This window comes from Meriones unguiculatus, chromosome X, assembly GCF_030254825.1.
Source record: "Meriones unguiculatus strain TT.TT164.6M chromosome X, Bangor_MerUng_6.1, whole genome shotgun sequence".
In the NCBI taxonomy this organism is placed as follows: Eukaryota; Metazoa; Chordata; class Mammalia; order Rodentia; family Muridae; genus Meriones; species Meriones unguiculatus.
Genome location: NC_083369.1, coordinates 17,219,816 through 17,241,822, shown reverse-complemented (window position 1 = coordinate 17,241,822; position 22,007 = coordinate 17,219,816). Strand labels below are relative to the sequence as shown.

The window sequence follows — 22,007 nt, the reverse complement described above, 5'->3', positions numbered from 1 at the left end:
GTATTTTCACAATATACAAAAGATAAAAGGAATCCAAATATCATCACCAGGTAAATGGATAATCAAAATGTAATATACTGCAACAATGAAATACTATCTGTCTATTAAAAGGAATGAAGTCTTTTTAAAAATAATTTATTGAATTTTTTTATGTGCATAAGTGTGAAGGTGTCAGATCTCTTGGAATTGGGGTTACAGACAGTTGTGAGCTGCCATGTGGATGCTGGGAATTAAACCTAGGTCCTTTGGAAGAACAGACAGCAAGCACTCTTAACCACTGAGCCATCTCTCCAGCCCTATGAATGAAGTCTTAATAAATGACACAATATGATGAACCTCAAAGATACACTAAACAAAAGGTGTCAGCACCAACATATTTTATAATAGAATTTACTTGAAGAGCTCTGCTACAGAAGAACTAGCTCACAACACAGATTGATAGTTGCATAGGATTGGAGATGAGAACTGAGGGCAGAGAATATTAAAAACGAGGCAACAGAAATATTCTAGAATTAGTTTGTGGTGATGACTGCACAATTCTGTAAATTGACTAACCATTCAATTGCATACTTTAACAAATAAAGAAAGCTATCTTTTAAAACAGTGAAACCCTCTTAGACCATTAAACCCGAGATTCTGTGCCTCAGGCCTCCATCTATTAGCTGAGAGAATTAACCTCATGACCTCCTTTGCACATTAGGTAAACAAAACCTTCTACCACCTGCTTTCCTCTCTATCCACTCCTCAATTTACTAGCTTGAAAGCTAACTTATCTTTTCAAAACCATTATGCTTCATGTGTTCACTGACAGTGGATACACAAAACGTGTTTTTCTCTGCTTTCCCAATCTAAAATTCCTCCTGTTGTTCAGCAGAACTGATTACCTTTGTAAACACATATGTTTTTTAGCACAGAGTACATGCAGGAAAACAGATGAGCTGATCTGACTGTACTGGCACACTTGGTCAAGTGAGGCAGTCCTCTAAACTATTTTGTCCTTTTGACTTCTGACTGGATGTCAGTGGCCTCTTTCCAATTGGTTTAGTTTGTTTTGTTTTGTTTTGTTTTGTTTTGTTTTGTTTTGTTTTGTTTGAAATAGAGTCTCAGTGTCCCAGGATGAGCTCATATTTACAAGGATGACCTTGAATTTCTGATCCTCCTGCCTCCAGCTCCCTACTTTCAGGATTACAAATGTGTACCACCATTCCAAGTTTGTTCCGTGCTGGAAATTAGAACTTGGGTTTTCCTTCATGACAAGCAAGCACTCTACCAACTCAACTACATCTCTGCACTCTTCGCTTTGCAACTCATGGTAGCATTTGCCCCACCCTTCTTTACTTTCTTTTTTTCCATCTCCCCAACACACTATTGCCTACTTTTTCAATGGTTCCAATGTCTTATTGCATTCATCACAAAATCCAACTCTTGCTCCTTTCCGTTTCTGTCAAATATTCCTTCCTATACTAACTTTGAGTGATAAAAGGCAGAAGCTAACACTGGAGCAGTAATCAGCAAAATACTACTGTTCCCTCTAGATATTGACTTATTGGCCTCTTTCTTTATACATAAGATGTTTGGGAAATATTTAATCTCCTCTGTGATTTTGTTTTGCTTTTTAAGGAGAATGGGAGCAGAATATTGAATTTGATCTGAGGTCTAGGGTCATTCACTCTTATTGTTGATATAACACGTTTAATAATAGCACCAGGAAAACCAATGATTACTATGAAATATATTAAGATTCTATCTTTTATCCTAATCTCTGGCTAAAGCAAAGCTCTTTATACAACAAAAGTTACATTTGTTCCTTATAGATAATGTTACAGTTTACTTTTCAATTCCAAAATACCCAAGCTATTGAATATAATGGAAAAATATTAAGAAGACCAATTTCTTGATAGTTGAACAATCTCTCTACTAGAACAGATTTCTTCCCTCCTCACATATGTAAATATTTTGCTTATTACCATTATGCTGCTGATGCAAGGCTCATTGTAAATTCCAGGTTCTGTCTGTTTTTCTAGTCACACTATTTAATCAAAATGAAAGCTCTAGTGCAGCGGAAGGCAAAGGGAAACTGGTACTAATATAGAGGATCACCATATTCATTCTATTCCAGAGCATCTGCACAACCTTATAGTCTTAATTGCACAAAGTCTGTGCTGCTGCCAGATATGAATCAGTTTGGTACATTACCTAGAAACTCAAAATAGGTGATCTCTGTATTTTAGTGCTTTACAGATGAGGTAGAATGTTTGAAATAAGAAAAAAATGGAGAAAAAGTCATTACAGACCTGAATTTAAATTTTCTGACACTTAGCTCCTCATTTTAAAAATGATTTTCTTTTTTCCTTTATCGGTGTTATGCCTACATGTATAACTGTGTGATGGTGTCAGATCCCTGGAACTGGATCAAAAGACAGTTGTGGGTGCTGGAAACCAAACCAGAGCTCTCTGGAAGATCAGCCAGTGCTCTTAACTGTTGAGCCATCTCTTCAGCCCATCAGTTCTTCGGCTATAAAAGACATATAAAGATGCCTACCTCACAAGATTGAATTAACTGAGCTATGGTATTTGAAAGACTATAGCTTGGTGTGTCTAAATTGGCATGCTTTCTCTACATACTCTCCAGCTCTGCTCCTCAAAACCCCAACTTCTCTCTCTTCATATATCTCCATATATATATATATATATATATATATATATATATATATTCCCAATCCCCCCCCCCAGATATGGCTTCTGTGTGGCCTTAGGTGTCCTAGAACTAGCTCTGTAGACTTGGCTAGCCTTCCTCAACGATTTTCCTGCCTCTGCCTCCCAAGTGCTGGAGTTAGAGGCATGTGCCACTATGTCCGGCTTCAAAACCTCAATACCAAACCTGCATATTTTTATTCATAAGAAGTAACCAAAATGAACCACTCCACCCAGCCTTTCCAAGCAACTTTAGGCACTGTAGCTGTTTGGCTAACAGTACAGGGCTTTGGGAGTCAGAAGAGACTCCGGATTTAAAAGCTCATCTATCATTTACTAGCTCTATGACCTTGGACAACTTTGTATTCTAGATTCTCTTTGTATCTATGTTCCCCTTGTGTGATGCGAGAATCCATATGGTACACCCCTCATAGGGTTGTGGAGGAGATTTAATGATACATGTAACAGAGCACTTAGCACAGTCTGTGATACTTAGCAAGCCCCCAAAGTAACGTTCAGCATAAGAAATTGAGAGTTTCTTCTATTTGTAAAATGTTAATAAAAATGTTTACCCTTTTCTCAGGATTTAACAACCTCTATACAGGGGATTGACAAATATGTACCTTGAGATATTTTGGGCAAAGTCCTAAACTCGCTTTTACAGAATTTGCTATCCCTGCCTGCATAGAGGTAAATATATCCCGCATTAATTAACAGACACTAAAACGAGAATGTATGTCCCCTGTGTACAAGAGACTGTTGTCCGAAACGCAGTATGAAAATCAGCACCCGCAGACCGGACCTCGGGAACTCCCTGAAGTTCACCTCCACCGGCCCGCTCCCCTTGGAGGCGCGCAAGCGTACACTGAATTTACTCCCTGGGCCCCCACGCCCCCACCTCCAACCCCCGCGCTGTGTGCCCAACACGCAGGCGCGTCTCCTCAAGTGCTTTCCCTAACCCCTCCTCTCTCTCTCTTCAGTCTGTTCCCCCTCCTCTCCCGGCAGCTCCACAGGTTCAAACTCTTCTCCCGGAGAGTAGCGGTGAGCGCGAGGTCACGTGATGAGCATCCTGCTGCCCAACATGGCGGAGTTCGACACCATCTCGGAACTGGAGGAGGAGGAAGAAGAGGCAGCAACGTCGTCGTCGTCGTCGTCTTCCTCGTCCTCTTCGTCCGTGTCTGGGCCCGATGAGGACGAGGAAGACGAGGAGGAGGAAGAAGAGGAGGAAGAGGAGGAGGAAGAAGAAGAGGAGGAGGAGGAGGAGGTGACGCCCCCGCCTCGGGTAGTGAGCGAGGAGCATCTGCGGAGATATGCCCCAGACCCTGTGTTGGTGCGCGGCGCTGGCCACATCACTGTGTAAGTGATTGGGACCGGGGGCTTGCAGGAGCTGAGATTTGGTGACAGACGCCTGAGAAGGGCATTGAGGGGCCTGCGGAGTGGGGGAGGGTTGGCTGAGACGTACTGTCAGCAAAGGACACCTGGTCTAAAGGATGAAACCGCAGGTTGAATAGGTGTCGTATGAAACAAGTGGGGAGATTGATGCATCGACCCCGAGGAAAGAGTGTAGGACGTGTCGTTGAGGGGTGGAGAGCCAGAAACAGTGGAGTAGGGGTGATCCGCTTGTTCGCGTGCTGGCAGTGAATAGTCTAAACTGCAGGATGCACTAGGCTTCTCTGCTGCCAAGACTGATGGATGGTGGAAAACGGTGACTGCTGTGACGTGACGAGATCTCCGTTTGGATTCTTCACAACAAAAATGTGATGCATTCTGTGAATAATAATCAATATTGGTCCACCCACGTATTTATCCATCCATTCCTCCTACCTAATGCTTATGAATGAATATCGTCATCCTTTCTCTGTTGAACATACTACTCTGACGTCCCTTTAGTATCAGATTCTGAGAGGTTTAGGTTGATAGGAATCTATGCAAAGTAGAAAGAGCAATGGATACTGAGTGAGAGGTCTTGGTTGCTATTCTCAGTTTCTCTTCCCACTGGCCTATGACCTTGGTCAGTTGATTCTTCCTTCCAGGCCTTGGGTTTCCCATCTCCAAAATGAAGGGTTTGGAGTGTGTGGTTTCTAAATCCCTTTGGCTCTGAAATAATTTAAGATGTCTACAAGGATCTTCTGTGTCCACACACTAAATATACAAACATTAAATATGTAGAGAAATTAACCCTTGATGAATTGAAGATGATTTCTTTAAAATTCATCCAGGATGGATTCTTTTAAATTGAAACCCTCTATCATCTTTGAAAAACAAAGTGTGCAAAGACTTCATTATCATCTTGGTTGTACAACAAAAGAAGACAAAATTATCTCTGGGCTTTGAAGAGTGTTTCCTCATTTTGATTTGCTTAAATTGTAAATACTTGAAATTTTGAATATGCTGTTGTGCTCATGTTCTCAATGAGGTGTCTTTCACTTCATTTTCAAACCACATTTGTTCCTTCTCATCATGTCAGACTATCTTTAATTTTGATCTTGGCCCACATAATTCCTTTGACTCAATTGAGTGCTTGCATGAAATCACACATTATGTACCAAATCCTCAATCATGTTATCTTTTAATTATTAGCATGTTAACTATTTTGACTGTGATACACTTTTTAAATCATTGAATTGATGTATTACCAAATATTTTTCAGTTGTGGAAAGCTTGGGGAGAATTGTAGGCCTTGTTTTTTATTAGATAATTTTAAAATAGGTTTTCTCCAGCTATGATTTTTACAGATAACCTGCAATGTTCAGGTGCTAACTTACTGCACTGTTTTACCTCCATTCCTTTTGTCACTAGGTAGACCATTATTCAAACTAATTATGATTCTGGTGCCCAGAGTTCCTTTATGCAGCTTATTTTACATGACCAAACAGAGAAAAAGATATGTTATATGCTGATCCATAATTTTATGTTCCAAATCCCCCATTATTTTTTCTGAAATTCAAACAATGAGTACATAGCAAGAAAGCATAATTTAAGTTCTCTAAAACTTCCTTGTAGCTCCATTCTGTTCTGCACACAACCAATTTCTTTTCTTCATTTAAAATGGAACACTGAGATTTGCTGTGTCTGGTCCCTTATAGGTGTAATTCCCTGGCCCACCCCTCACCCTCAGTTAAAAACTTCTGGAGTTAAGTGTCAATGGATAGCACTGGTAGTGTCTTGGTATTAATTGTTTGAAGGAAAGTCTGAAAAAGCATAAACCAATACTTAAATAACTAGAGATTAACATAGTTTGGAAAATTATTTCATTTTATTGTATACATATTCTCATTTAGGAAGAACATTTGATGCTAAATATCTAACAGTTTAAGAAAAAGATTAACTGCTTTGAAGGTCTGCTAAAAACCAGGCACGGTGGTTCATGCCTGTGATGCCATCATTTGAGAGACTAAGACAGAGAGAGTGCTATGAGTTCAAGGCCAACCTGGGTCATATAATGGTTTCCAGGCCAACTTGGATTACGGAGTGAGGCCCTGTTGTTAATAAAAATGTTTGGTTGGGATCTGAGACATGAACTATAATAACAGAACCTTCCATATGTCAAATGAATTATTTTTTTAAGAAATAATCTTAATTTGATACATCTGAAGTATCCAGTTGTTTCTCTTTTTTCTGACATGTCTAGAAAAAAAATGACATTTCATGGCATGTCTTCACTGCTCTCAACTACATGTTGGATTGGTTTTCTTGGGTTTTGTGGTGATGAAACTCAAACTGTAGCATTGTGCCTCCAGTCGAGTGCTGTATCATTGAGCTACACCCCTGGCCTTATACCTACTTATGGGAGTGAAGTATTTCTTGTTCTCTTATATGCTGACTGTTTTCTGTTCTCTGCGCAGTCTTCACCTATAGAAGATTTTACTTCTAGTCAAAGTTTAAATTTTGGAGTTGTTACCATCAACTGGATTTTTTTTAAGAGGAAGAAGTATGTTGTAGCTTTTCACCGTGAGTAACATATAAATATTTAAGGCAATAGATATGCTTAACCTGATTCTAACTCAGTATATCTTAAACTCAGCATTTTTCTTCTCTTGGGTTATATTTCCAGTTGCCACATTTGTGGTGGTGACACCAAAATTCTACTCTCCCAGGGTAATATTTGAAATCTTTGAGTCGTTTTGACTCTTCTCCTTGAATTGCCCTATGTCCGATTTTCCCAGAATTATGTCATCATAGATTTGGAAATTTGCTTAGATATTTCATTTTCTCTATTTCTGTTTGGCACTACTGTTGTTTGAGTTGCCATCATCTCCTTCTTGAATTATAGGCACCGTCTGCTGCCTCTCCCAATTTCATCGTGCATGCTTGTGCCAAACTAATTTTCTTAAAATTCCAGTTAATTGTGTCACTGTACTGCTGCAAACCTGCATTGCATTGTTATTAGATCCAAGTTCTCCCAACATCAGAATTCAAGGAGTCCCGCTCCTTACCTAAAACTCTTCTGCCTTCCACACTCTTCTCTTCTAGCCTCCTCTCAAGGAGGCTAGAAGGTTTTGTACCGTAACCAATAGCGCCTCTCTTTGATTGCCTCTAGAATCTAGATTGTTCTGTAATTATATTCAATCCTTCTAAGAAAAAAAATCTTCTGATACCCACATCCCCATTAGCTGCTATCTAATCTCTCTTCCTTTTCCAAATTTCTTAAAAGTACATGCAGGTGCCACATTTACTTCCCCTGATCTGGATTCTGCCACCTTAACTGTGAAGAATCTGGTCTCAGTTGAGATCACCATTGGTCAGAGACTGAGAGTATATATCGATTTATAATAGTTTATTTGCCTGGCATGTATTTTTCATTCAGTCCTCCTTCTGTCTTGCTTGTTAAATACTAGTGATCTCCAGAATTTTGTGCTTAGCCCTCTATTCTTACTGACTACACATCTTAAATGGTCCCTTCTTGCTTCTTATGGTCTCAGTTGTCCAGTATTTCCAAATAGGTATCTCTGTACCAGACTCTGCTCAGGCTTTAACCTGGGCTACTTCACTCTCAAACAAGCTTGATCATTCTCTAGTCTTCATCTCAGTTGTGTGTACCTCCTGTTAGCTCCTCTTTCCTCTCACACTTCCCAAAGCTAAGCATTGAGCAATTACTAATACAAGACTTAAATGTTGCTTGTTTTCCTCTCTACTGCTGCTTCTCTGATTCAGGTCTTACCTCTATCTTGTCACTCTGACATCTGTCCTTCAGCCTGTTGCTTGATTAAAACACCAGAAGCACAAATCTAATTGAACTGCTCTCCTTAGATTAGCCTGGTTTCTGCTTCATTATCAGGGTAGAGTCCAAGCTCTGGAACGTAGCATACAGAACTAGACCTAACCTATCTCCATTGTCTCCTTCCATGTCCTTTGCTGCTTATATGTTCCTCATCATAACATGTTATTTCTTGTCTTATATGTCTGTTCAAGCTAGTGCCTCCATCTAAATGTCAATACACAGCTTCCTTCATCGTAACTATCCCAGTGTTCCATTTGCAATCACTTCTTTGCCCTTGTTAAATTGTAAGCTACAACAGTAAGAACCATCTTTCATTCCCTTTTCAGTGCCTACCATAACACCTGTTTAAGTAAGTTCAATGAATGTTGGTTCATTTTAGTGATAGTCTGTGCCCACTGTTATGCAAACTATATTATAAGCCCTCAACGAATGCTAGGTTGTTGAATCATGCTTCAAAGAGAACTTACATAGCTGTGATATTATCATGATCCCAGTGCTGGATTATGATAATCTCCAGCTGATGGAATCAACATTCCTCTATGAAGCTCTGTTAAGTTAGCCCCTGTGTGCCAGGGTTCTCCATTTACTTTTATCATCTTAGTATTTTGGACTTCTGGTGATTTTAACAAAATATTAATGTTAATATGAAATGAATTGTAATAGCACAAGAAGCAGAGTGAAGCCAGGCGTGGTGGTGCCCAGCTTTAATTCAGCACTGGGAGGCAAAGGCAAGTGTATCTCTGTGAGTTAGAAGCCAGCCTAGTCTACATATTGAAACCCTATTTTTTTTAAAAAATTACTAAATTAACTCCCACAGATTTGAGACTATTAGAAACAAAATAATGAATGTCACTTGCAAGTATGAAGTATTTCAGAAATACTGTATGTATGAGTTATACTTTTTTTAGGATAAATATTGGGGCATGGTGTATTGAAATACAGAAAACAGCTATGATGAGATTTTTTTTTCTTTGTGTTTATAAATATGACCATACTCTTATTATTTAAAATGTGGATATCGGCCCTTGCTAGAGTTCCTATATAGAAGTTCGTTGAGATAATTGCTGGATTACCAGTTTTCAGGGAGTCTTATTAGATATAGAAACAAAACAGTTAAATTTATAAACAGTACTTTTCTAAACAAAACGTAGAGACACTTCACAGATTAGAGAATGGCATACCATTCTCTTACCTGTCATTGAGAAATTACAGTGACTCGTTGTTAGGCTGACTTTATGGAAGGTGAATGTTTGGGTTCAAAGAAAGGGTTTGCCTAGGAGGAACAAGGCCCAGGTTCAATCCCCAACATTAAAAACAATCAGGTAATTATTTTGCAAAGCTTTAAGCCATTGTGTAATCTGGTAAGAAAGATTAAAAAGATCTAAGTAGACTCTTCAAAAAAAAAAAAAAAAGCTTCTGTATTTTATGGCATAATTTTCCATTTCCTTAGTACAATAGAGTTGACTACATGTACTTTAGCATCAGTATTATTAAGTACATAGCTTTGTAGCAAATGGAGAATTTGACTGAACTGATACTTAACCTGACCACATGAACTTTCATTTATGCAAGGTCTTAAATGGTTGAAAATAGTCATTTTTACAAGAATGAAAAGCAAGTGTATAGGGAGGAAGGGAAAAATAAAGAAACGGATCCATCCTTTTTTGCCTCCATTTCCTATAATCCAAAGAATTGTTCCAAGAAAATAAAATGTAGGGGCATTGAAAACACTTAAAGAAAATGAAATCATTGACAACCACCATCTTGGTCAACTTCAAACACATAATAGACTCTATATTTAATAAAGTCAATAAAATGACTTTATGAGGAGTTCCCAAGTGCCTCTTTGTCTAATGCAAAAGAGTGCCACATCTTGGCTAATGCCTATCACTGATGAGTAATGAATAGATGCATTTGTGTAACCTCGGTAGAACCACTTCTTAAGTTCATGGTTTGCTTATGAAACAGAGAACACGTATTTATTAAGCCACAGTTATTTCAGTATTTTATTTGTAGCTACTCAGTGAAACCCCCAGAATTAAGGTAATTTGAAGTAAGCACTGTTTTTATGTCCTCAGTGTTAAACAAAGAAAACAAAATTAAGAAAGAAATCCCTGTTAAGGGAGAATGGGATGGCTATTCCTTGTTAGCCAAAATTATGAGAGTAGTGGATCTGGTTTGCTTTTCACTAGGCTTTGGTGTTTGGTTTTTGAGATGGATCCTCAATATATTGTCCAGGTTGACCTTAAACTCACTCTTATAGCCCAGGTTGGTCTTGAACTCCCTGTCCTACGTCATCCTGGAACTATGGGTATATACCACTATGCCAGCTTCTGTATATTTTATGGTATAGATAAATAGTTTACCCTCCATACTCATAGGTTTTATACAAATCCAACTATTTGCAGTTCAAAAATATCTTGAAAAAATTTACCATCTACATTGAGCATATATGGACATTCTCTTTTCGTTACTCTATAAGCAATATAATATAACAATGATTTGCATAGCAATTGCATTAGCTATTACTAGGAAGCTGTAAAGAATATGGGAAGGATGTACATGGGTTACATGCAAATACTACATGCCATTTTGGTATAAGGAACTTGGGGCTGCAGAGATGGCTCAGCAGTTAAGAGCACTTGCTGTTCTTACAAACAGCTTTTCCTTAGTACTGTACGTAGAGTTCCCTACATGTATTATTTCAGAATGCAGTGATTCAGAATGGAGTTCAGATTCCGCTCCCAGTACTCACATGGATGCCCATAACCGCCAGTAACTCTAATTCCAGGAGATTCGATTCCCTTTTCTGACCTTCAAGGGTACCAGGCATGCACATGGTACACAGGCACACGTGCAGGCAAAAAATATGCAGAATAAAATCAAATAAATATTACAGTTTAATAAACATTAAACATTAAACTGTAAGGGACTTAAGTCTCCAAGGATTTTATTATTTATCCAATGTGGCACTCAGATCCAAGCTCCCACAGATACCAAGAGATATCTATATGCTGTTCATAAAGGAGGTTTTTTTGTTTTTTTTTTTTTTTTTTTTTTAATACGACATTGTGCCTGCACACCAGATCTTACTATAGATGGTTATGAGCCAACATGTGGTTGCTGGGAATTGAACTCAGGACCTTTGGAAGGACAGTGAGTTTTCTTAACCTCTGAGCCATCTCTCCAGCACCCATAAAGGAGGTTTTTAAGGAATAAACCTAAGGCCAGGCAGTGGTGGCACACGCCTTTACTCTCATCACTTTTATCCATATGTATATATGGAGATATAGATATAGATATATATCCACAAATAATATTTCCTTAAAAAATATCCTCTTCCCATTAATATAGACTTTGGAACTCTACTTTGATAAGTTGTGACCAGTTACTCTTCAGACAATTAAAAGATCTTTTTAATTGGGTGTGGTGACCCACAGCTTTAATCCCAGCACTCAGGAGGAAGAATTGGGCTGATCTCTGTGAGTTTGAGGCCAGCCTGGTCTACAGAGTGAGTTCTAGGACAGCCAGGGCTACAGGAGAAACCCTGTCTCAAAATAACAACAACAAAGATCTTTTTAAATGCCTTTTATTTGCCCAACCAGTTTGAGAAAAGAGATGCCCCATCTCTAAGATTTTTTCTTTCAGGATGTTCAGTATAATATGTAATAAAATCAAGAGGAATTTCATAGGCCTTTGTTCATCTATCTACTTGTTGAATTGACTAGGGATGACTTAAGTCACTTTCTGAATGTCAGACAATCCCATATCAGAATAACTTAGAATTTTATGTCAGTGGCTGTAGGTAAGCAAAAAAGAAAGTAAGTTAGCATTGAGAACTCCATGAAAGGAAAGCAAGCGATAGGCACAGACATCAAGGACTAGCTTCCCAGGCTACATAATGTGGTAAGTGCATTACTTCAAACTGTTGAAGGCCTCCAAGACAAGTACTGTACCCATTTTTTTTTTTTTTTTTTGGACAAGGACACTGATATTCATGCTGGCCCATGCTTTTAATCCTAGCACTTAAAAACATTTTTAAAATTCATTTAATCGCTTTGCCTAAAGTCAAATTCACATCTAGTTAAGAAGTAGTGAGAACCAAAAAGTAATAATAGTTACTATTCTTTAATAAAAGAAAAATGAATCCTCTTCTAAAATATAAAAACTATATTAGAAATGGTAAAAGAAGTATATTTTTACTTATTTCCCATTTTTTTGTTGTTTGTTTTTTTTGAGACAGGAGTTTCTCTGTGTAGGCCTGGCTTATCCTGAAATTCACTTTGTAGACGAGGCTGGCCTCGAACTCATTGAGATGTGCCTGCCTCTGCTGGGAATAAAGACATGTGCCACCACTGCTCAGCTTTTTGTTTTGATTTTTTTCAAGACAGAGTGTCTTTGTGTAGCCCTGACCATCCTAGAGCTCACTCTGTAGACCAGACTGGCCTCGAACTCAGAGATCTGCCTGTAAAGTTTTATTCAGAACACAATCCGTTTGATTTAGTGTTATTTTTTTAGGATTTATGTATGGATTTTTTTAAATCCATTAAGTTTGGTTTTAACTAGCACATACATCATAAAGCTGTGCATATTTGAGACACATTTTAAATCTGAAGAGCAAAAGGAAACTGCATGGTTTATAACTTCCTGTGAGCAAGGGTTAAACATGCTAAATAGAATGGATTTTGTTCTGTCTTTGTTTTTAAGGTTTGGATTGAGCAACAAGTTTGATACAGAATTTCCGTCAGTTCTGACAGGGAAGGTAAGTGGGTTTGCTTCGAATTTGCCAGTTCTAATGCAGTGCGTTATGGTTTATTCAATGTTATGACAAATGCTTTGACTCACTGGTAATTCTCACTGGTAATGAAGCCAAATAACAGGAGGCCTCCCTGCATGAAGCTGTGCTCATAGTGACTAAATGGTGTTTCCATGACTACCAGCCTCCGGCCAGCTAGTGTGTCTGTTCTCCCTTAATGTCAGCCACTGTTTATCTACCTGCTCAGCTTGTTCATGCTGCCTTTTTTACCCAGCATTGGTAGCTGTAATTGTTATTGAGATCTATAATTTCCAATCTTTATTGCCAAAGTTATCTTTTTAACTGAGTCACTATTATTTTTTAAATGTTATATGGTATGCGTCATTTATTACAACCAAAAGCCATCCTATTTTTGGTTAAATGTTATTCTTTTCCTTTCAGATTGAGTTTCTAAAATGATACCCACAGCAATAAGTAACTATGGTCACAATTCAGACTTTGCAGGATTCAAATGTATAAGTCTAGATTAATGTACTGCATGAGGATTATCAATAATATTGTGTTATGTACTGAAAATTTACCAAACGAACAGATTTCAGGTTCTCTAAAAAATGATAAATAACTATGTAAGGAGCAATGTTAACTTGCTTGACTGTTGTAATTATTTCACTATCTATATATATTTATTAAGAATGTGTTGAAGTGTTGTGATGGCCTAGGTCTGTAAACAGCACTAGCATTCAAGAGGATCATGAGTTCCAAGCTAGCATGGTTTACTTAGAACTTGTCTCAAAAAAAGAAGGAAGGAAGGAAGGAAAAAACAGGAGTGTGTTGTATGTTACCTTTTTTTTTTTTTTGATTGTACACATTTATTGGTCACAGTGTGACATTTTGACACATACAGACATTATAACCAAATCTTCCACACCCACCACCTCAAATATTTATTATGCTTCTGAGGTACAAACAATTAAGAGCTTTTCTTTGAGGAGTCTTGAAAGGTACACTGTTCTTGACTGCAGCTACCTCGCTCTTCAGCACAACAGAACACGCTCCTCACCGTGCCTGTGACCCTGAGCTGTAAAGAGCACGATCAACGCCTCCGCATCCATGGGGGATAAGAGGGCCAAAGTAGGGCTCCACCAATGTTCATTACTCATTCTACAGGATGGATTCGAATCTTTGCTCTTCAGCACACTAGTTACCTTTTTTAAAGTACTGTATTTGGATCAGTTCTCCTACAGAAAGGCTATCAGGTTCGGAAGATGGCATGGTGGGCAGAAAGTGCTTACTATACGAGCATGAGGACCTGAGTTCAGATCCCCAGCACCCAGTACAAGATAGTGAAGACAGACAGACCCTACGGGATGCACTCTAGCCAATTAGTCTAGCAGAGATGATGAGTTTCAGGTTCATTGACAGACCCCTTTAAAAAAAAAAAAAAAAAGTAGAGAGTAATAGAGCTTTGAAGACACCTGAAGTCAAACTCTGGCCTCCACACCTGCACAGGTGAGTACATGCTCAAGCGCGCACTCACACACACACACACACACACACACACACACAGAGAGAGAGAGAGAGAGAGACAGAGACACAGAGAGAAAGAGAATATTTCTTTCTTTGGTGTAAATGTTTGGCTTCGGTTTCTAGTATGTTCTACCTTCCTCTCCTAATCTTTCAGGATTCTTTACAAAGGGTGGCAGTAGCTTAAACTTAGATGTATTGGGCTGGAGAAGTGGCTCAGCAGGTAAGAGCACTGGCTGTTCTTCCAGAGATCCTGAGTTCAATTCCCAGCACCCACATGGCAGCTCACTACTGTCTATAGCTGTACTCCCATGAGATCCCATGCCTTCTTCTGGTGTGCAAATGGCAGGTTTACATGCAAACAAAACAGCTATATACAGACACCGATAAATCTTTTTTAAAGGCTTACATATATTTTATAAAAATTTTCTCTAAGTGTCTAAAATTAAACATGGAACTATCTCCTCAGTAATAACATATTAGTAAGCTCATGGTAGCTTTAATATTAAAATTAAAAAACAATGTAAAAACATCAGAGCTGGGGAGAGTGGGGGCGAGATGTCAGGAGGCCTGTAGAGAAAAGAGAAACTGAAGGTGGGGTTATCCTGTGACAAGCTGGAGACCTAGGTCAGTGTAGGCTCCTGGGAGAAGTGACTCCTAAGTAGCAGAAACCATAGAGACTGAAGAGGACACACTCTAACTAGACTAGTCTCCTAGTAGAGGGTGGGGAACACCAACACACTCACAAAAGCTTTGACTCAAAATTTACCCTGCCTACAAGATGTGCAGGGATAAAGATAGAGAAGAGATGGAGGGAACGCCCAACGGATTTCTGGCCCAACCTGAGACCCACCCTATAGGAGAGTGCCAACCCTGACAGTATGAACAGTACTCTGCTAAGCTTGCAGACAGGAGCCAGATAGAGTCGTCCTCTGAGAGGCTCCATCCAGCAGCTCCTCGAGACAGATGCTGAGATGCGGAACCAAACATTGTGCGATGTGTAAGGTAGTATTGCAGAAAAGGGGGAGGAAGGATAGAAGGACCTGGAGGTGCCAGGAGCTCCACAAGAAGACCAACAGAGCCAACTAAGCAGGGCCCAGAGGGGCTTGCGGAGACTGAAGCATCAACCAAGGACCATGCAGGAACTGGACCTAGGCCCCCTACAAAGAGGTAGCAGATGGCAGCTTAGGCCTCATGTAGGTCCTCTAGTAAGGAAATTGGGGATAGCGTCGGACATGGACTCACTTGCCAGCTTTTTGATCAGTTGCCCCTGGCGGGACTGCCTTAACAGGCCACAGGTGAAGAGGACATGCTTAGTCCTGATGCAACTTGATGAGCTAGGGTGGATAGGAGAAGGAGCTCCCCTCTTCTGAGGCATAGGCCAGAGGGGAGGGGAAAGGGACTGAAGGTAGGGCCAGAAGGGGTGGAAGGATAGGGCTACAACCAGAATGTAAAGTGAATAAAAAAAAATTAATTAAAAAAATAAAACAAAACATCCCCAATAGAAAATTTATTTACATTTCCCTTAATGCTACTGCATGTATTGTCTGGGAAATTACATCCAGCTTTAATACTAGCTTAATTTTTTTTTACATGTTTAAAATTATAATTCTAGAAATTTCTAGAAAATGAATACCTTCAAAACTGTCAGTAAATAATAGCTCCCAAGCATAAGTATTATACATTTTTAAAAACTGGCCATTTTTGTGCTGAAGTAGTCTTTTGAATATCTTTTCAGACCTCTTCATTCCTTTCCAAATTTTCTGGAACTAAAAATTCCATTGACCCAGAAGATTCTAGGAGGTTTTTAAATCAGAGTTCTAAGAATGATAAGCTGCTTTTGGTATTCATTCATACAACCTAGATGATCTGGATGGGAGTTGTTCTTGAAAACATGTATTTTTTTTTTAATCTGTTTGTCATTCTTTTTTAGTAACAAAGTTTTGTTATATATCCCAAGCTGGCCTGGAATTCATTACATAACCCAAGCTGGTCTCAAACTTGTGGCAATTCTCCTGCCTCAGCTCTCTCTAATTCTAATGACTACAAACATGAGTCACCATGCCTGGCTAAAACATCTATTCTTTTCAGGTGATTATTTTTATAGTATATATCATACATGATATACAGCTGTATGTTCAAATCTGTGTTATTTGTATTGTATGCATGTTCTCATGTATTGGGTAATGCAGAAAGGGTAGTACAATGTTTTCTTAATCTGTGTTTGACAGTGAGAAAAGCACTAAAAATAATTCTGAAAGTCTGATGTATGTTTGTTTGTTTGTTTTGTTGCTGTGGACCAAGTCCAGTGCCTTGCTCACACCGAGCCTATGCTCCGCCACTGAGCTTCATCTCTAGTTCCGGATGGTCTGATTTGTAAAGTTACATGTTTATAATATAAATACAAGTTTTATTTCCTTAATGAGTATCTTTGTGTCCGGTCTTTGTATAGCAATATTTCATGAATATAGATTATTGTGGCTTATTAAACCATTTCTGTAATAAGGCTGGGTCTTATGTAAATAAGAAAATCTAATTTAAAAGGTCTTAATTCCCAAGTTAATACTCCTTCTGTAAATTGTCTTAAAATGGGTAAGTGTAATACCTACCAGAAAAGAATTGCCCTTTGTAAATATCAGTCTTTTGGCATGAGTGAGATAATCCAAGTAGCTGGCTTGAAGTAAACAAAATTACAGTGAATTAGGAAAATCAAAAAAACCATTCTGTAACCTCCAGAACTCAGTATTAACGTTTTGCTTCTTTTGTGTTAATTCTTGTAAGTGCAGGAAAGATTGATTGCCCTCTTTCACTTAAGGTAAGTTCTCCTGTTGTGATAGGACAAGTTTTGTAGGTGTGCGTGTATAATACACAGATTCTGGTGACCAGCAAGTGAAAGAGCACATAGGTTTTAAAAAAGAAATGGAAGTGTCTGGTCCTGAGCTCGAAAGAAGTGAAGGGTGTTATGGGGAGAGTAGTGTGTAGTGTTGAGAATGGTAAGCCATAAAAATTGACCTCCTCTATTGTGATCCAATATGACAAGTGATTGATAGGCCTGTGTCCCTCACAATGAGGGAAGCAAATCAGTCCTGCTGGGCTTTGCTTCAAGTCTGTTTGCAGAGTGTCCTGCATCCTGTTATAAAATATTATGACCCTTTCCCCCACCTCAATGATGTTGTTTTCTTTTTTCTTTCCAAGACAGTCAAAAGGAATGACATGTTTCTTTACAACCTACTGTCCAGCTAGCAAGTCAGAGGCTCCCAGCCAACATTCAATTGTTGTATACAAGCAAATGAGTCCAACAGGACTAACGGGGAATCTACAGTTAACCAAACATTTCTCTCCATATTTAAAGTTGGCAGTTGACTCTCATTCTCTATCTCTGTCTTACACCTTTATACTCAAATGCAGGGTTTTTCCCCCCAAAGCCAATCCTGGCATCTTTTTAAAGTAGTGTGTTGTTTGAGAGTCTAGTGAAAGCTTTTCTTCTCAATATATTTATTTGTCTTGTGAGCCAACATTTGATTTCTCATTTTTACTATCTTGAACATTTGAGTTTTCATTTGTCTGTAGTAAGAGAGTATCTGTTCAAAGTAGAGTCCTGGAAAAGGCAAATTGCCCAACTTGAGGAGTGCTGGTGTTGTCATTTTCTGAAACATGTAATGACAGACAGTTCCCTAATGAACTATGTATACCATGGCATATAATTGATTTAATTCACGTTTTAGATTGGAAGCCTGCTTTCCCTTCCCTCAGTTTTCCAATACTGTTATTCTCTGCCAAAAAGAAACGTTTTCCGAATCCTTATACACTGTTTTGTTCTTTTGGACAGATTCATTTCTATCTCTGGTGTAACTCTTTACTTTAAATTTTCCCATCTATATTTGCATACTAGTTTTTAAATAAAATTTTAAATCAAGAGCCTACTACATAATGTGGGACACTGACATTTTTTGTTTGTTTGTTTCTTTCTTTCTTTTGGTTTGGTTTGCTTTGGTTTGGCTTGGTTTTTGGTTTTTCAAGACAGAGCTTCTCGTTGTAGCTTTGGCTGTCCTAGACTGGCTTTATAGACTAGGCTGGCCTCAAACTCACATATATCCACCTGCCTCTGCCTCCCAGAGTGCTGGGATTAAAGGCATGCGCCGCCGCACCCAGAAATTATAAACTTTTAAAAAGGTAGTTTCAAAGCTGGCAAGGTGGCTCAGTGGGTAAAAGGTGCTTGCTTGCCAGCAAGTCATACAACGGACAACCACAGTTAGGTCCCAAGAGCCACATGGTAGACACAACCAACTCCTGCAGGTTGCCTTATATAGCCACATACACAGATAAAGAAATGTAACATTTTCTAACAACGCAGATCTTAAAAAGACAGCAACACTGTAGAACATCCCCTAGCTCTTACTGTTAGGGACCACTTTGCGTACTACTAGAAGTCAGTTTTAGAAAATGGCGAGGACACCAGAAATGCACTTATCCAGACCACTTGGAGGTGCTTCTATGCTACTAGCATGGTCCAGGCGATTCAGCAAGGTCAAGAAGGGTCTCGAGCTGGTGTGGAAGTGACCTTAAGGTGGCAAACTGAGTGAGCCTCACTGAATAACCATTCTGAAGCAAAATTACTTTCCTCTGAGATAGAAAAGTGATATTTTTAATATGTTGTCATAATATAAAAGTATTTTTTTGTTTGTTTTTTGAGACAGGGTTTCTTTGTGTAGCCTTGGCAGTCCTGAACTCACTTTGTAGACCAGGCTCATTTCAAAATCACAGAGACTTGTGTCGACCTCCCCAGTGCTAGGATTAAAAGTGTACACCATCACGCGCAGCTATAAAAGTAATTTTGTTCTTCACAACAACAAAAACAAAGCAAAATTACCTGCATCATAGAATAACTACAGTTATATCCAGTCGGGTTTTCTTTTTTGAGAGAAGGGGGAATGAAAGATAAGATAGTAGAAAAAAGCTGCTCTCTAAACATTCCTAGGCAGTGAGATAAAGGCTCATGTTTAAATATATATATATATATACACATACACATTGCGAGGCTAATAGTATTTAAGTGCTTAAAGAGCACAAATTAAGACTTTGATTTTGCCTGTATTCTCCCCATTAAATATAGACATTTGCTGAGTGCCCAGTGTACACTAGGAATTATGCTAAGTAGCTTTATAGTTGTTACCTCATTTACTCTCGATATCTTTCTCACAGAAGGAAAAATCACAGCTTATATATAGGAGAAACCAGTGTTACACAGTTATGAGAGAGTAAGAGTCAGTGCCTAAGGGAAGAACTCTGGTCCCTCACAGAATTCTGTGTGTCCCTTAGCTCAGGTAGAAGGTAGCAATGAAAAATCCTCTGAGATGGAAAATATATATTTTTTAACTGTTACTGGGTTATTTGGTGATTACCTGTGATGAAAAAGAAATTAAATACTGCTGTTTGGGACAGATAAATCTTTACATAGTAACTTGGCACCTTGTTTTTAAAAAGAACATGAAAGGTAGATTGAGTGGTATACTATCTGCTTAGCCTGGGCTAACCTCGGAGTTCCATCCCTGGTTTTGAGAGGAAAGGAGAGGAAAGAAGCAGAGAAGAGGACTATCTCTGAAAAACTCAAGAACTACAGAGCATTGAAGTTTCCTTCAAAGCGTGGAAGATTATCCTTTTTATTTACAATCTCTGTGTAAACTGTAGGACTTTCTGTGCCCATCTGATCAATCCCTTTGCCTTCAAAGAAGTCGGGCAGCAGCTTTTCATTCTCCACATCTGAGACGTAATTTGCAGACTTTTTTTTTTTTTTTTAAGTATTCCAGCCAAGAAAATTGGGGTTAGAGATCAGTGGTTAAGAATACTGGCTAACCAGACATAGTGGCACATGCTTGTAATTCTAGCACTTGGAAAGAAGAAGCAGAAAGATCTCTGTGAGTTTAAGACCAGCCTGGTCCACAAAGTGAGTCCAGGATAACCAAGGCTACACAGAGAAACCCTGTCTCAAAAAAAGAACACTGGCTGCTCTTCCAGAGGTCCTGAATTCAATTCCCAGAAACCACAGGGTAGCTCACAACCATCTATAATGGGATCTGATGCCTTTTGGCCTGCAAGCACACATACATAAAATACATACATAAACAAAATTTTTTAAAAAGCAAAGACTATACCATTTCACCTTATTATGAGAAACTGTAATTAAGAAAAATTAAATGAGCCAGGCAGTGGTGGCACGTGCCTTTAATCCCAGCACTTGGGAGACAGAGGCAGATGTCTGTGATTTCAAGGCTAGCCTGGGCTATACAGAGAAACCCTGTCTGGAAAAACAAAATAAAATAATTTTTTTTTATTGTAAAAATGTTTAATATTTATAAAAGATTAAATTATTTTACCTGCGGATTTTTTTTTCCACAAACGTGGCAAGAACTAGAAGCAAGTTTTGGCTCATTAATATTTTCTGATTTCAATTACAGAAAATATTAATTAATGAAGTCCCAGGGGCAGAATCTAGGACTTCACAGACACTAGGCAAATGCCGTCTCATTGATCATTGAAAAAAAACTTCATTCAGTTTCTCATGTAAACTGAGCTTTAAGATCTACAGCTTCAAAACTGGCCATTGTTAACAAGAATAGCCAGCTCAGGGACTTATCGGTGACACAAACCATTCTAATAAAGCTTTTTTAATCGCTAAAGTGAATCTTTATTAATGTGTGTGTATTCTTGTTTTGTTGTTTTTCGAGACAGGGTTTCTCTGTGTGGCCCTGACTGTCCTGGACTCAGTTTCTAGACCAGGCTGGCCTTGAACTCACAGAGGTCCCCCTGACTCTGTCTTCCTGAGTACTGGGATTACAGGCATGCACCATGATGCTGATCGTAACACTGAATTTTTAATTGTTTAGACACAAGATTTTACTTTGTTGTCCAGGAGGGCTGGTGGGCCACGGAGCTTCCTGAGTATCTGGAATGAGGGAGGCATACCAGTGAGTGCCCCTTGTGTCTGGCTCAAGTGCTTTTTTTTCTAGATTTTAATTTTTTTAATTTACACTTGTTCTACATGTATAAGGTTTCGCTTGCATTTGTGTCTTATGCACTGTGAGTGTACCTGGTGCCTGAAGAGGTTGGAAGAAGGCATTGTCTTCCCTGGAACTGGAGTTAGCTGTGGTTATGAACCACTGTATGGGTACTGGGAATTGAACCCAGGTCCTCTATAAAAACAAGTGATTTTTTTTTTAATTTTATTTTATTTTTGAGACAAGCTTTCTCTATAGCCTTGGCTCTCCTGGGCTCACCTCATAGACCAGGCTGGCCAGGAACTTACAGAGATCCACCTGCCTCTGCCTCCCCCACATGCTGGGATTACACATAGGAGCCACCATGGAGAGCCTAACTTTCATATTCTATTTGTAAAGAAACAATATTTTACTTTGTTGTCCAGGTGGGCTGCTGGGCTCCTAGACTCAAGAAATTCTTTGGCGTCAGCTTCCTCAGTAGCTGGGACTAGGGAGGCATACCAGTGCCCTTTGTGTCTGGCTAAAGTACTTAATTCTCTGCAAACAACAGCAAGTTTAACTATTATATTGCAGATTTGCCAGAGGGTTTATCTCATAGTAATTCAGAACTATTATCAGTGCCTAATTTTAATACCATTTCCTCTGATTAGTCATTTGGGTTTTTGTTCTTGTCTTATGCTTCTAACCATATAACTCAGATTTAAGTCAAGGTGCCCGAAGAATGTGAGCACCCATGGCCTTAACAAAAATGTTTGGTAACTAAAGTACTTCATAGGTTTCCTTGACTGTGAGTCATGTTGCTTTCAGTTTATTGTTG

At 38.8% G+C, this 22,007-nt stretch overlaps 1 protein-coding gene across 1 annotated transcript in view; it reads left to right on the top strand.

The window, feature by feature from the left end:
• Nucleotides 1–3,591: 3,591 nt before the first annotated feature.
• The window catches only part of Chic1 (cysteine rich hydrophobic domain 1), a 36,527-nt gene continuing 18,111 nt past the window's right edge, over nucleotides 3,592–22,007 (top strand). The window contains exons 1-2 of the mRNA XM_021628253.2: nucleotides 3,592–4,050; nucleotides 12,623–12,677. Of these exons, the coding sequence (XP_021483928.1) occupies nucleotides 3,755–4,050; nucleotides 12,623–12,677 (351 nt within the window). The 5' untranslated portion in view covers nucleotides 3,592–3,754. The remainder of the gene's footprint in view (nucleotides 4,051–12,622; nucleotides 12,678–22,007) is intronic.